This window comes from Elgaria multicarinata, chromosome 2 (genome assembly GCF_023053635.1).
Source record: "Elgaria multicarinata webbii isolate HBS135686 ecotype San Diego chromosome 2, rElgMul1.1.pri, whole genome shotgun sequence".
In the NCBI taxonomy this organism is placed as follows: Eukaryota; Metazoa; Chordata; class Lepidosauria; order Squamata; family Anguidae; genus Elgaria; species Elgaria multicarinata.
The window spans coordinates 82,182,962-82,197,940 of NC_086172.1; the positions used below are offsets into that span (position 1 = coordinate 82,182,962).

A 14,979-nucleotide genomic window follows, 5' to 3' on the forward strand; every position below is an offset into this window, starting at 1 on the left:
GTTCAGACAACACGCTAAACCATGCTGCTTAACCACGAAATGGTTATTGGAATGCATTAAGGTTAGTGCATTCCCTTAACCATTTAGCATGTTGTCTGACCAGGCCAGAGTGTGTTAAAGTATTTCATGTACATCACCTCCCACCAATAATCCTTGCACCAATTGTGTAAGGTAGATTAATGTCATTCCTCATATTGGAGATGGGGAGTGGGGGCAATGAGAAAAAGAGTGGCTTGCCTAAAGCGTTTAGCGAGTTCATGGCAGAAGTGAGACTCAAACTAGAGATGTTCTGATTTGTACCTCTTCCTCTTTGCCATTGTGCAATACTGGCTTTTATAAATAAGAATTTCTGGGCACCGTTTTTAAAAGTGGTTGTAAAGATTTATTTTTTAAAGTAGAAGGTCACAGATGAGAGGGGAAGGAGAGAGAGAAATTATATTCAGAGAATCCACAGGCTGATCTTGACCAAAATGATTTTTAGTATGCAAGTTGTGAAGTTGCTTTATATTCTGAATTTTGTGTTATAAGGAAGGAACTTATGCTATAAATCTGATCCCTGTGTTTTAAATAGGGTTTGATTTATGCCCATCTCCTTTTGAAGGGATGTTTCCTGATTTGCAGGTAGCCTACTTCTAATTTTAATTTGGAAACATCAGGAGTTTCTTTAAAACATACAAATCAAGGAAACTTCCTTTGGAAACCTGGACTGGAATCCTGAGTTTCCTCCTGCTGGTGGGAGTGGAGCATCCCCTGAGCGGAATTCTGCTCATGAGAAACTCCTGCCAGCGGAGAGGGACACTGTTTTTCACCCATTTCCTTCTGTAGTCCTTAGTGCCCCCACCCCAGTCTTCTCCAGAAGGTTGGGGTATCTTCTAGAACAGTAGGAGAAATTGGGAATTGGCAAAAATTGCCTCCCTGCACTGCCAACGGGGATCTTCTGCCGGATCTTGGACCTGTATACAAACAGAAAGAGCCATTCCGTTCACATAATTCTGGTTAGGATTCAATCCCTAGTCACTACAAAGTATTGGCTGCAGTTGTTAGATGATGACCTTAGGCGTGCCAGTGTAGGTTAGTAGGTGACAATGGAGTGCGTGTGTCTGTGTCGGTTATGTGAAGGACAATTTACATTTTAGCTAAAAGGGGAGGGATTTGAGAAGAATTGTCAAATCCTGCAGATATCTAATTGTTTATTCTTTTGTAGGGCAGAGGAACAAAACATTATGGCCTCATTGTGGTGGGCCATTCCTTAGGGGCTGGCACAGCCGCCATTTTGTCCTTTCTGCTGCGTCCACAGTACCCAACTCTAAAGTGCTATGCCTACTCTCCCCCAGGTGGCCTTTTAAGGTAGGTATTTTTTTAATTTATTAAATAAAGGTTTTATTAAATAAATAAAAAATTAATTTATTAAATTTATTAAATAATACAGCAAAGCTGTAACTTCTGAGATCTCAGCAACATTTTCAGGCTTCCTTGTGCAACTTTAAGGATAGATACAGTACAAACTTTTTAAACCTTTCCGCACTATTGGGGTTGCTATTGACCCATCAACTGTTTGAAATATTTGTAAAACTTTTTTTTTGTCTAGTGATGTTTTATCTCCCCACCCCACCAATTTCAATTTTTAAAAGGTTATGTTTAACTTATTAAGGTACCAAGGATTCAGTTTGCTCCTTTTGAATAGGGTCTATTTTGTCTCCAGCAACTTCTTATGATAAAGTAGACAGTAGATATAGTTACTATAGGGATGTGAAGGACTGGGAATAATGGAAAATACCAGGAAAAATACAAAAGAGTATAGGAAAGGCTCGGGATTCCAGTCCAAGTTTCAAAAGGAAGTTTTTTTGATTTGTATGTTTTAAAGATACTTACGATGTTTCCAAATTAAAATTAGAAGTAGGCTACCTGCAAATCAGGAAACATCCCTTCTAAAGAAGATGTTGACCTGCCCTGTACTTGTGTGGTTGGGATGGGGAGTAGTGCTTTCTGTCACAGATAGGAAATTATGCAGAAGGCTGCCCGTGATTACAGTCCAGGGGCATTGTTGTTCAATAGATAATTACTGATAGGGATCATATCAGCGTATTTGGACTGAGAGTCACAGGAGAATGATTCACTAAGACTGATCCTGAAAGGAATTAACTTTTGGATTTTCCTTTCTCCATTATACTTCTTGCAGAAGTGTTTCAGAATTATTGCTGCATTATACCATTAAATCTAGTTTGGAACTGTGAATGGTGAAGAGGGGGCCCATCTAGCTGAGGTCTGTGATGCATGTTATGTATTGTAGGGGGTAGGCATTCTGGCATTGCTCTCATCCTTGTTATCTGGTCTTGTTTTCATCTCAAAAATGAATTGCCTTTCCTAAATTGGCTCTGGATCTAATAATATGAAATACATGGAAGATGATCCAGTACATGGTTTAGCTTACTACATTGGCGTAGATTATAAAGTTGTACATCTATAATAGTAAAGTTGTACGGCTTCAGAGAACAGACACAGTGCCAGCTCTAAACATCTAGGAATTGGACATTTTTGATTCAGAGAATTAATTGGATGTTATGTGTGCCTTTCTGCCAGTGCAATCCCATCAGTTTCTTCTTGATTCCTGTTTCTCTTCCAGTGAAGATGCCATGGAGTACTCCAAAGAGTTTGTGACTGCAGTTGTGTTGGGCAAAGACCTAGTCCCCAGGCAAGGATTCCTTATTTCAACATTCCTTTGTTTTATACCCAAACTTCTGGTTTCTTGTCTTGAAAGTCCCCAATTCACATTTGTCTTGTTTCCATTTACCAGTCCTCATGTGCTTCTTGCTTATCCCTCTTTTCCTAGCTACCTGTATTGCTGTATCTTTTACCTGGACATACACATTGATGTATCACTTACCTGTGTATTGGCATATCCCTCCCCTATCTCTCAGTTGCCTGTAATACTGAAAAATGTGAATATTCTAGTTCCACAATTGTCTTCTTTGAGGCATCAGACATATATGTGCCATCTCCTTAGTAATCTGTGTTGTCATTTACACATTTGTACTCTCTCTCAGGTCACCTCTTCCTGAGCCATCTTACACCTGTGAATTGTCTGCTGGCTATATCTTCCGTGACATCTCCCATCTATGCACTGTCTCTTGATCTATGAGTGTTATCACCTCACTCCTGTCTAGCACCTTTGTATTATGTGAGCTGCATCATCTTACAGTTGTGTACTGTGTGTTGTCATCCCTCTCTTACCCTTACACCATCTCACACCACCAGATTTGTGTGCAGTGTTCTTGTCTGTTTTTTATTTTAGCATCTCTCACCCTTTTACAACCTTGTTGTTTCAGATTGATTAAAATTATGAATCATTTCATAGTATTTTTTATTCTCAGAACCTAGTGCACATTACAAATCATACACAAGTGGCTGAATTTGGTATATGGGTGTGTCACATGACTGATAAGAAGAATGAGGAATAGGGTAGTTGGAGACAACTTCCATTGTGAATTGTAGTCAGTAGGTAGACTTTGAGCAAAGGCAAACTTCTGTAGGAGATTCTCCTTAGCAGGATGTTTATGAACTACGACTGACAAATATGTAATGCCTTGATCCTTGGGGGGAAAATAGGATATTGGAGAGTGACAGTAGTTGTCCAAGGCTACAAGGTAGCAGGTTCCACTGAGTTCCAGTCATACACATGTGCTTCAGTTTCACTTATTTCTGTAATTTGCTTTAAATTCTGTGGATGAAAAATACTGTGAGCTTATTTTTATTATCTTATATAGGAACATCTCTCACTTGTGTATATCTGATGATCTGCATAGTGGCACTTCTGAATTGTTGGCTTATTTCACTTCCTCAGTTTGATTATTTCACCTGTGAAATGGAATCTAAAATCTCTGAATCATTTCCTTAGTTACATGAATAATGATACCCTGCCTCCCTGTAGGGCATTTACCCCTCACACCTCTGTCATATTTTTAGTTATCTATATTCTTAGTTTAATGCCTATGGTATTATTACAACCCTTGTTTGGTTATCTGTAATGTAAGTGCATACCTTTCTGATGGGCTATGGATTGTTTTCAGTACATGTGTATACATTTTCTTTAAATTGTGTCATGGGTAAGTCTTCTCTGATCTCATCTCTCTTTGCTTTCCTGTTTATGATTCTCATAATAGTTATACCTACATCATTGCATCTGATACTCTTTATCACTCAGGATTGGCCTCTCACAGCTGGAAGGATTTCGCCGGCAGCTTCTTGATGTTCTGCAGAGAAGTAACAAACCAAAGGTAAGAAGATTTCAGGTCTAGCTGAAATAAAATTATTTATGTCATGTAAATTCCCCAAATAGCTAGGCTACTTCGCTTTTTTGGTTTGGGACCACATGCTCCAACTATAGTTATTCCAATTTTATGATATGTTCATGATATCCACAGTAATGTAAACAAACTAATCACAGCAGTCTGAAGTTTAGACATTGGGTGTGTTCGTGCAATGCTCCACGGATGACTATTTGCATGCTAGACTAGGGCGACACAGAAGTAGTGCTCCGTGGAGTAGAGTATTCACACTCCATTAAGTAGTCATCTCTTTCCCCCGCTCCCGCCTCCCAGTGAGGGTGCTGGTTCGAAGTGCCCATTGGTTCTCGCTGCAGCAGCCATGCTGGGACAGGCAATGGGGGCGTCACTTGGCGCTGATGCATCTTTCGGCGGTGGCTGGATCATGTGCCTCAACACGTGAGGAGACTGTTCTGCAGCTCCTTGCTTCTGCAGTGGCCATGCGCAGAGAAACACATGCCATGGCTGCTGCAGAAGCAAGAAGCTGCAGAACTGTCATGTTACGTGTCAGGGCAAAGGATCCAACTGCCAGTGAAGGACGCATCAGCACTTAGCGATGTCATCCCTGTCAGGATCACATGGCTTGGCGCCGATTCATCCTTCACATCAGGGCCATGGCAACAGGGAATAGCAATGCTGTAGCAATGCTGCCCTCTTCCCTGTTGCCATGGCGCCAATGGAGAAGGAGGGGCACCATTCTGGCTCAAGGATCTGTCCTACAGCTGTGGCGAGCAGGAGAGATGCTTCCGCATCCTCCGTCCTTCTTGTGTGGCAAATGGCGATGGGACATGCAAGCATCTCTCCTACTCATCACAGCTGCAGGACAGATCCGTATGCCCCTGCCCTGATATTGGCGGATGGATTATTGTCATGGTTTGATGTGCCACGTCAAGCTGCAGGAGACATCCTTGCCCCCCCTCCCCGATCCATTTGGAAATCAGCTCGAGGGGATGGAAGGGGCTCCTTTCATCCCCTTGAACCGATCTCCAGATGGATCATGGGGCAAGGGACGTGCACATCCTTGGAAATACGTGCGGCGGTGTGATCGGCAACATCCCATGCAGGGACGGCTTGTGTCCATCCCCAGAAGTGCATGAGGAGCCCCCAATCATGGCGCCCTACCAAAGGACAGTATGATCTGCAGCTCCCCAAGCGCTTCCTGGGACAGGATTATTTCCCATGCTGATAGAGCCCCACTGGGCAAGAGTGCCAGGGGCTTCTGCTGCTCTTGCCTCACAACTCTGTAAGCGTGGGAAATAATCCACGGAGTCCATCACACGACACGATAATCAACGGTTGTGCAGATAAACAACTCTGCAAACCATTGGTTATCTTTGTTGATTATTTCTGGAAAATAACTAACCATGGCATGGTTTTCCCCGAACAGACGACACATTAGTCAACGGGGGACTATTTAAGCAATGGTTACTTAAATAGTCCAGCGTTGACTAATGTGTGGGCCAAACTGACCCATTGTGTGCATTAGTGCCTTACTGCACATTGACAATCTAATGTGAATTTAATATTCATTTGCTCTATGACATCTGCCTGAGCTATAGCCAGAGATTATTGTTGCTTTTGGCCTTCTTATTAAAAACTGTCTCAGCTTAAAGAGGGGTTTGATCAGATGGCTTGAATTTCTGTTGCAGAAAACTGTCATTAGTTAGAAGTCTCACATTAGCCTCAGGCTCAATTGATGCATACTGGCCGCAGTATATCATGTGCTGTCCCTTTGCCTTTGCCTCCTCTTTTGTGACTACTCCTCGTTTTAAAGGTGATGGCATTCTCAGTTGAATTTATTTTCCAGCTGGTTCATATTTTGTTCATTTGTTCCTTCCATAGTTGTTCAATTGCACTAATATGCCAGCAATGGGGCAATACCTTTTGAATGCGGTTACACTTACACAGCTTATTATTACATGTTTTTAAAGAGAGGCAATGGACATGCATACTTGATAACTACATCCTGTGTGATAGTGCCGTTTCTCTGAGATAATCTGATATGTGCAGATGCAGGCAAAAAGAAAATAAGAATTAAATACAGGATCTTGGGATGGAGATAAGGTGGAGATAAGATACATGCTACCCCACATATTAATGTTAGCATTCCCCATGAGCAAATGAAGCCATTTTTGGTGGAGTAGGGCGTGGTTATGTCAGGCTTGGAGAACCAAAGGTCAGTCTTTTAGCCTGCCAGACGCAAACTGTAACTTCTTTCTGTATATATTTTGTAGATTTCACATAATGTGTTTTAATGGTTTTTAATTTTTGTGAACTGCCCAGAGTGCTTCAGCTATGCGACAGTATAGTAATGGAATGAATGAATGAATGAATGAATGAATGTTTTCAACATTCTTGTTAGGCAAACCTCCCCTGAAGACACACCCTGCTAAATCTCTTTCCCTTTGGGTAACTTCCTTCCTTCCTTCCTTCCTTCCTTCCTTCCTTCCTTCCTTCCCTCCCTCCCTCAACTTTCTCTGATTTGAACTATAACTGGAAAGTGATTGATTGGCTCAAACATTGCCTGACCTATGTCATTACTAGCTTGTCCCCAATCTATGAAGTTTTATTATATAAAGCCTGCTGGTTGTAGGCTCCCATCTCTGTTTTATACCATGCTATAATTTCTGCTGCTTCTCTACCTGCACTTAATGGCATTAGCTCAGAGTCCTTCTTTCTTTTCTCTTCCCTTGGACAGTGGAGAATCATTGTGGGTGCAACAAAATGCATACCCAAATCTGAGCTCCCTGAAGAGCTTGAAGGGAATTCAGTGACCAGTAACCGCCTCTGGACCCACCCCAGTGACTTAACCATTGCCCTGTCAGCCAGCACACCACTCTATCCCCCTGGGCGTATCATCCATGTGGTTCATAATCACCCTGCTGAGCACTGCTGGTAGGTGAAGCTGTGAAAAATGATGGGTGAACTCCCATCAGCTCAGTTTTTATGGGCTTTCTCAGGGGGGAAAAGGTATATTTTCTAAGATTTCTCTATTTACTTGTGCTGTTGGTGCATATTTACTGATGGTACTGCAAAAATAGGCATTGTTGTGTTGCTCCCTGGGAATTGTAGCCTGGATTTACCAGTTCTTCACCTGCCCCATATGATCAGCCATGGTGGGGAGAAACTGCATAGAAATCCAACTGCTACCTTCCTTCCCTGCAAGGTTTGGTGCTGAATTTGTAATATAGCTGAACATTGCAAGATGGACAGATTCCAGGTACTTTTGGTGACATCACTAACTTGGGAATACAGCCATGCTTAATATATAGTGATAGAAAGGTATTTGAGGAAGCCTGTTGTCGTATTCCTTTTGGCATTTTGGTTCCTGTGTAAAACATTATTTAGTAGCAGGTAGATGGATGACTGGAGGTAACTGCTTGAGTCTGCTTGCTCCTGCGTATGTGTGTCATGCCCACACTACAGCCTCACGATAGTCAGTTAATTAAAAGTTAAGGTTAATTTGTGATTAATCAGTTTTAGGATATGGGCTTGAATTTGTACTGAATGAAAAATGATTGGTTTAAAACCCACCTGACTTACGACATCTATAGTATACGCATTGGGTCCTTTGATGACATGCAACAGACTCTCTGTCCCCCATCCCACTGTGTGTCCCTTTGCTTCTGGAGTTGTCGCTACCCCCTCGGACTTCCTTGCTTTCCCATGACTGTGTTTCTCCTGACATCTTTTTCAGCTGCTGTGATCAGGAGGAACCCACATACTTTGCCATTTGGGGAGACAACAAGGCATTTAATGAAGTGATAATTTCCCCAGCGATGCTACATGAACACTTGCCAAATGTGGTAATGGAGGGTCTTAACAAGGTAATAATGCACATTTGATTTTGAGTACCAGCAAGGGTAGAAAAAGAATGAGAAATATGCTGAGCACCTTGGTGTGAAACATTTGGGTCAGTGTGAGACTGCAGGAAGTAATCGTGCTGATTCAGAGGTTCACAGATGTACAAAGGAGAGACACTGTGTGTCAAAGGGGACTGTGTATATATGCATATAAATGCTAACTCATTAATTGTATAAAACAAGGTCATGATCCAGTTTAGACACACTTAAGAGTTTGTGCACATGCACTGTGAGACTTCCGATTTTCTTCCTTGGAACAGCAGACACCTGCACCCTCCGCAATGCCTTATTGGAGACTACTTTTGGAGCTCCGTTGTATTTAAAATGGTTTGCCATAGTTAGGGGGGAACCGGGAATGGGGAGGGGAGGGGAGATGCCATTTGAGAAAAAAGCCCTATGAGTGTGTGGAGCTTTTCTAGAGTATGACTGTAGATTCTTACGCATCTTGCCATGCCAAGATCTTTAACTGCCATACCACTGATAGTATACTTTCATGGTCTCTCATCTGTGGCACTTGTTTAATATTAACACACAAGGTCTGTAAAGAGTGGAAGAAGCTAGATTAGAAATGGTAACTCAGCAAAGCTGTTCTCCACTGATTTACTTTGCGTAGGTCCTGGAGAATTACAACAAGGGCAAAACAGCTTTGCTTTCTGCAGCCAAAGTGATGGTGAGTCCTACAGAGGTGGACCTCAACCCGGAGTTAATCTTCCAGAATCAGCCTCTCTCTAGTAGACCCTCTGTGCAGATTGGAATTGGAGACATAGCAGTGGACAGAAGGAACAGCAGCACTAAGTAAGGATATGGCTCTGATTTTCTAGAAAGATCTACCAAAGGCTGCTGGCGGCCTTGTTCCTTGGATCAATGTGGATGACTGGAATCTAACTGATATAGGACTGGATATAAATGTTTTAAATAAATAAACAAACAAACAAACAAACAAACTGCTGTTGTGTGCATGTCGTGATGTCATAAATGAGGAGTCGTGTCTGCAGTGTGCTCTTCTGTAGCTTGCTCCAGGAGGTTGTAACAGGCTTGCATGAGTCTAATATTTTTGTTTTCTCTTTTTGCAGGAGTAAGGCTCACTCTGAAATCAGTTTGGAAGGGTTTTATGAGACCAAGCTTTTATCTCCAGTGCAGAAGGATCCCGTGGAGATCCTGCTTCTAGATACCAAGGAGCGCCTGTCTGTAGAACTGCAGGACCGGCGCGCTCCTCTTGCCACAATGGAGAGCCTGTCTGATAATGAATCCATCTACAGCTTTGATTCAAGGCGTTCGTCTGGTTTTCGTAGCATCCGCGGCTCACCCAGCCTCCATGCAGTCATGGAAAAAGATGAGACTCACTGTTTTTATATTGATCCAGCAATCCCTGAGGAGAACCCCTCCCTCAGCTCCAGGACAGAACTGCTTGCTGCTGACAGCCTCTCCAAACACTCCCAGGAGACTCAGCCTCCTGAGGCCCTGCACAACAGTGGAGGCACCACTCCTCAGCGGCGATGTAGTGATGAAGGGGCTGGCAGTGATACTGACCATGTTTCCTTCACACCTCGGGAGGAACTGACTCTCCAGAATGGGAGGCTCAGTGATGCCCCCAGTCCCCAAGTTTTGGAGTTTGCAGAGTTTATAGATAGCCTCTTTAACCTGGACAGCAAAAGTAGCTCCTTCCAGGACATCTACTGCATGATGGTATCGGACAGCACCAGTGACTTCGCTGAGATGCCCAAGTCTGTCAGTGAACAGGAGATCCTCCTAAGAGCACAGTATGAGCCCAACCTAGTCCCAAAGCCCCCCAGGTTATTTGCGGGCTCAGCAGATCCCTCCTCAGGCATATCAGTTTCCCCTTCTTTCCCTCTGAGTTCTTCTGGGGAGCTTATGGACATCACTCCTACAGGAATGAGTAGCCAAGAATGCCTGGCCACTGACAAAATCCGGACTTCCACTCCCACTGGAAATATGACCAGCCCCGCCAAACAAGAGGACCTTGTGATCTCAGCCCTCTAGTATAGGAGAGGAGGGCCCAAATAGCCAATCCCATACAGTGAGTCATGGGATAACACTTGGAGGAGCTGGTCACTGGGCAGGTGAGAGTTGGGGAAGATGCATGGGGAAGGGTGGCAACCCTTCCTAGGTGCTATGTTTACAGCACCACAAAGGATGTTAGCATGAAGAATGCCACACCTTGGAACCTGTCCTTTAGTTAGGGAGAAAATCACTGCCTAACACAGTCTGCTGCTTTTGGAGGGCCTCGTTCACTGAAGTTAGATGGTTGGTTTCCCTACCTCAGCATATTTGTTTAACAAGAGGGCAGATTCCCTGCCTTTCCTGCTGAAATGAGGAAGTTATTGTTCACAGACTAGAGGACCAGAGTTACAGAAGCTGAGAGGTCAGCTAATGTCCCTATAATCATGTCAGAATCAAGGAAATTGTGACTTTGGGCCCTATTGCACTAGTGTGTCATGTTTGACCCAAGCACCTGTTCATCGTTGTCATCATTGTGATTTTTTTTAATTAGTTACATTCTCCTGTTTATAGCCATTAAGGCTGTATTCCAAAGGAATGCAGCCATCCACCTCCTTGCCGTGACTGGGTGCAGTGAAAATTGGGGTGGGGCTGTGTGTTTGCTCCCCTAATTAGCTCTGTGTTCAGTGATAACCAGACTTCTTCTGAGAAGAAAGAAAGTACATGTACTGGAGTGTTGAAGGCCATTTCTGCATTTTCTCATCCATTGGAGGGGTGAGAGGTCTTTTGGGTCTCACAGCATTGCTTAGATCACTATGAACTAGTGACAGTCTTGCTCTAACTAACATAATTTTCATCTCTGTTTGCATGGATTGATTAGTTTAAATTAGCTTTTGTTATTCAAGATGCTTGCCAATGCCCTGCATTATTCCCCAGATTTTTGTGTCAAGACCTCCTTCATCCCCATTCACGATCTTTCATTCACCTGCAGTATCACGGCAGGCCAGTGCCGGTCTGTCCCTGAGTTCAGGGAAAAGATGGACTTTTGCTGCATGTTGAAGTCTCATAAATGTTTACAGCGCTACTAAGCATTTCAGAGGTATTAAATGGACAGGAAATCCATGCCTGAGTGAGGAGAATGTTCTCTCTGTCCCTTCACATCACTCCCCCTCAACATGGGACCTGAGACAACTATGGGATGGGCAGGAAGTATTGTTATTACAAATCCTTATTAGAAAGGACAGAGTGCTGGGATTAATCCTCTGGGTAGGTATGCCTTCACCCACCCTAATATCAAGAGTTTAACAACATCACCTGACTGTACAACATTTCATGAGTTATAAAATTGCATCTCAACCACTAGTCCTGCAACTTGGTGCTCATGACTGAGATCTTCAGTAGTCATGACAACACAGTGGTGCTGTGTAAAACTGCAGGGATTTTCTAGTGATGAAAGTAGGAGTGAAAGAACATTTACATAGGAAGTTAAGCTTACTGCGACTTACAGTCCTTTTATTGTACTAATATATATATATCAGGATGTGGCATTAATGTGGCAGGAGAATTCATATTGCTGGCCTGTTCAGCATGCAGCCTTTGGGCTGTATGCGGTATATTAGCCGTGCATTGCAGCCCATTTATCAAGGTCCTTCCTTGATAAATCTCCTGGCTTTGCAGACTCAGGTCCCCAAGTAGGCTGACAAAACTGAGGGAGCTCTCAAATTCATGGCGAGCGCCATTTGTGAAGAACTGCGGAAGAGTGGGAGGATTTCTACTGTTCTTGGTGACTAATAGTGCAATACTATGCTTGTCTACTTGGAAGTAAGTTCCACTTGGTTCAGTGGGATGCACTTGCAGGTACATGTGCTTAGAATTGCAGCCTTAGTTCTATTACCCAAGGACACTCAATATTTCAAGCTGTTGCCTTGCATATTTTAATGCTTCTGGGCATACTTGCTCAGAAACATGTCTCCATTGAACTCCATGGGATTTCCTTCTGAGTAAACATGCACAGATTAAGCAGCAAATATGTTGGTGTAAAACAATACCCTTATGTTGCATTAATGTAAATTCGGAATGGGGAATGTGTTGTGAAACTACAACTCCCATCAACCCTAGCCAGCATAGCCAATGGTGAGGGGGATGGGAATTGCATGCAGCCCACCAGCATCTGACATGCTACACATTTCCATCCCTGATGTAAATGATTTACAGTATGTAGTGTGCTAGTGAATTGAGGCCTGTTGATTTAAAATGCTGGCATTCAACCTTCAAGTAGTTATGCATTGGAAATAGAAAAGTTTTAATTTATAAAATCCTGCCAATTTTATGTCTATCCAGTCTGTCTTAATAGTTTAAATGATCCCCTTTTGCCAACAACTTCGCAGTTTTGAAGAATTATTTCCAGCTTCTAAACATTATTACAAAATGTATGTAGATTTTGTTGAAGAATGACAGTGTAATCCTATACACATCTAGTCAGATGTAAGTTCCATTGAGTTCAATGGATTTGCTCCCAGGATATAGGATTGCAGCCTTAGTTACCATTTTTATAGTCACTACAAAAACAGTTGTTTTGACTCATTTTGGTGGTCCTAAGACAGCTGCTAGCCAGAACTAGGCTGACAATATACTCTTCTTCACTGAAGACACAATGAGAACATGTGTGTGGTTAGAGGTAAATTCACAGAAGTTTTCAGATATTTTTGTTGGGAAAGCACATAATAAACTGCAACATTTATGATGAAATTGGGGAGGCAGGGTGTTGCAGAGGTACCTGTAGTAGGTTAGGTTAACCAAGCTGGGCAGTCTCCTTGAGGTCTGGTACAGCTCAAGCAGTCTGTTAAACGTGCAGAAACATTGCCTTGTGAATTGAGCTATGATCCAGTGCTAATACTTAGCACCTAGAGGCGCTTTAAACTTCAAAGCACTTTATAAATAAAATGAATGAATCTTCCCAACTCTTGTGGGTCATGGGAATGTGGGGTGGGGAAAACGAAGGGTGTGTGTGTGTGTGTGTGTGTGTGCGCGTGCATGCGTGCAGCATATCTACTGTATTATTACATGGAGGCAGTGCTGTCTCTGAAAATCTACCAAGGCCAACTGAAAGCAGTTCCTTGCCTTAGGAGATTACTTTAGGACTGGAGTGCAAGGTTTGAAGATAACTAGGCAATTGATGCAGCTTTGCTTGGAAAAGGTTTTAATTTGTTATTTCAGTGGTGATTAGATTGTGAATGATGGATCAAGCTATTGCACTACAGTGTCACGCCTAACCTGAGCATCATTTCACTATTGTTTCATTGGTTTTGTTTGTTTTGTTACTCTTAGGCCAGATCTACACCAAGCAGGATATGACACTTTGAAAACGGTTTGAAAACTGTATATGGAGTGTGTCCTGGGCTCCAACAGTTGTCACTACTGATACAAACCATTTTAAAGCAGTAGTGTAAATCCTGCCTTAGTTTTAAAGCTGTTTGATTGTGTCCTAAGAGAGTGTTTCTTGCCCTCTTCCTTGTCAATGGTAGGAGGAATCAGATCTTAACTGTGGTTGTCCCAGAATGTCTGTGTGTTCTGTGACTGTTGGGCTTTTGCCCAGAAGAAGAAAAATACACAAATTCTGTTGACTCACATTTTTGCACTGACCAAGAAAGACTAGAGTGAAATGGGAGCTGACATTGTTCATTTATTTGCTGCATCACATCATAACATCCTATTCAAACTGTTTACCATTTTCTTGAGTAAATGGGTCTCCTAGCATTTGTTGGTGTTTTTAATGTAAATCCATCAGCAATTCCCAGGTACACCTTGATCTTTTTTTTTTTTTTTACTATTACCAATATACATTCCAATTGTAGTGAACAACTAGAAACTAACATACTGCTGACATACACACTGACTGGCCTGTTGAGTATGATGCCTAAACACATTGCTACCTCTTTCATTCACACTACATACTGCTGTTTGATATATCCATATTCCCTGTGCTCTGATCAATTGATTTTCAGACTCTTCTGCCAAGTTTTGAAAGTCAGGGCCACTCCTGTACTCATCCAACATGAGTCGGATGAATTTTGGGTGGAATTGAACCACTCTACTGAGCAGAGTGAGACAGTTAATTTAAACTTAGAAGCTGGATTTTGTGCACTTTAACAATGGAAAAAATATGATCAAAAGCCCCATAAATATGCTGATGCAACTTTGCCAAAGATGCCCTCAGACAGGATATTTTCCAGTTGACACTTTATGATTTAATGCATCTTAAAGCACTTCTGTGGCACATTTTAACAATGGGAATCTTTTAATGACTTTAGGTGGCCATAATGGAATGTAAATCAAGAAACATGTACAGAAAACACATCAAGCATTAAGCCTTTGGGAGGTGGGGGGATGCATTTTGGTCCACTCTTTCCATAGCTCAAAAGACATTTGAGTGACAAAGGTAGAATGCTTCCAAACTTTATTTGGAAGAGGATGCTTTACGGACTTTCCCAAATAAAACATATAATGATATGTCAGTCTTCTTGAACACTTCTTGGCTCAATATAAACTCTAGACAGATTTTCATTGAATTTGGGGGTGCTTAAAGTCAGAACTTCTGATAACATTTTTATAGGGTGCAAATATACATAATTTCTCTCCTGTTCGACTTCAGTCAGTTTGGCAGTGCACAATTCTGATTCTGCCAGGGTATCTATCCCTCTTCAAGCATAATCATTCTACTTGCTTTTCCCCACTTGATCCTCTTGATGCTAAAATATTCACATCTTTGCTTCCAGCATTTCATCTTAGATTAGCACTGTGGGCATCTCATTGGTTTTGCTTTCATACAGCCCAAC

The 14,979-nt window shown here is 42.3% G+C and overlaps 1 protein-coding gene across 7 annotated transcripts in view; it reads left to right on the forward strand.

Annotated features, from left to right (window-relative positions):
* DAGLA (diacylglycerol lipase alpha) overlaps window positions 1-14,555 on the forward strand; it is a 101,229-nt gene extending 86,674 nt beyond the window's left edge. For all 7 annotated transcript variants that reach the window (XM_063117008.1, XM_063117009.1, XM_063117013.1 and 4 more), the window contains 7 exons: window positions 1,205-1,347; window positions 2,624-2,692; window positions 4,202-4,274; window positions 7,021-7,217; window positions 8,020-8,149; window positions 8,799-8,980; window positions 9,259-14,555. In XM_063117008.1, coding sequence (XP_062973078.1) covers window positions 1,205-1,347; window positions 2,624-2,692; window positions 4,202-4,274; window positions 7,021-7,217; window positions 8,020-8,149; window positions 8,799-8,980; window positions 9,259-10,186 — 1,722 coding nt within the window. In that variant the 3' untranslated portion in view covers window positions 10,187-14,555. The remainder of the gene's footprint in view (window positions 1-1,204; window positions 1,348-2,623; window positions 2,693-4,201; window positions 4,275-7,020; window positions 7,218-8,019; window positions 8,150-8,798; window positions 8,981-9,258) is intronic.
* Window positions 14,556-14,979: the final 424 nt, after the last annotated feature.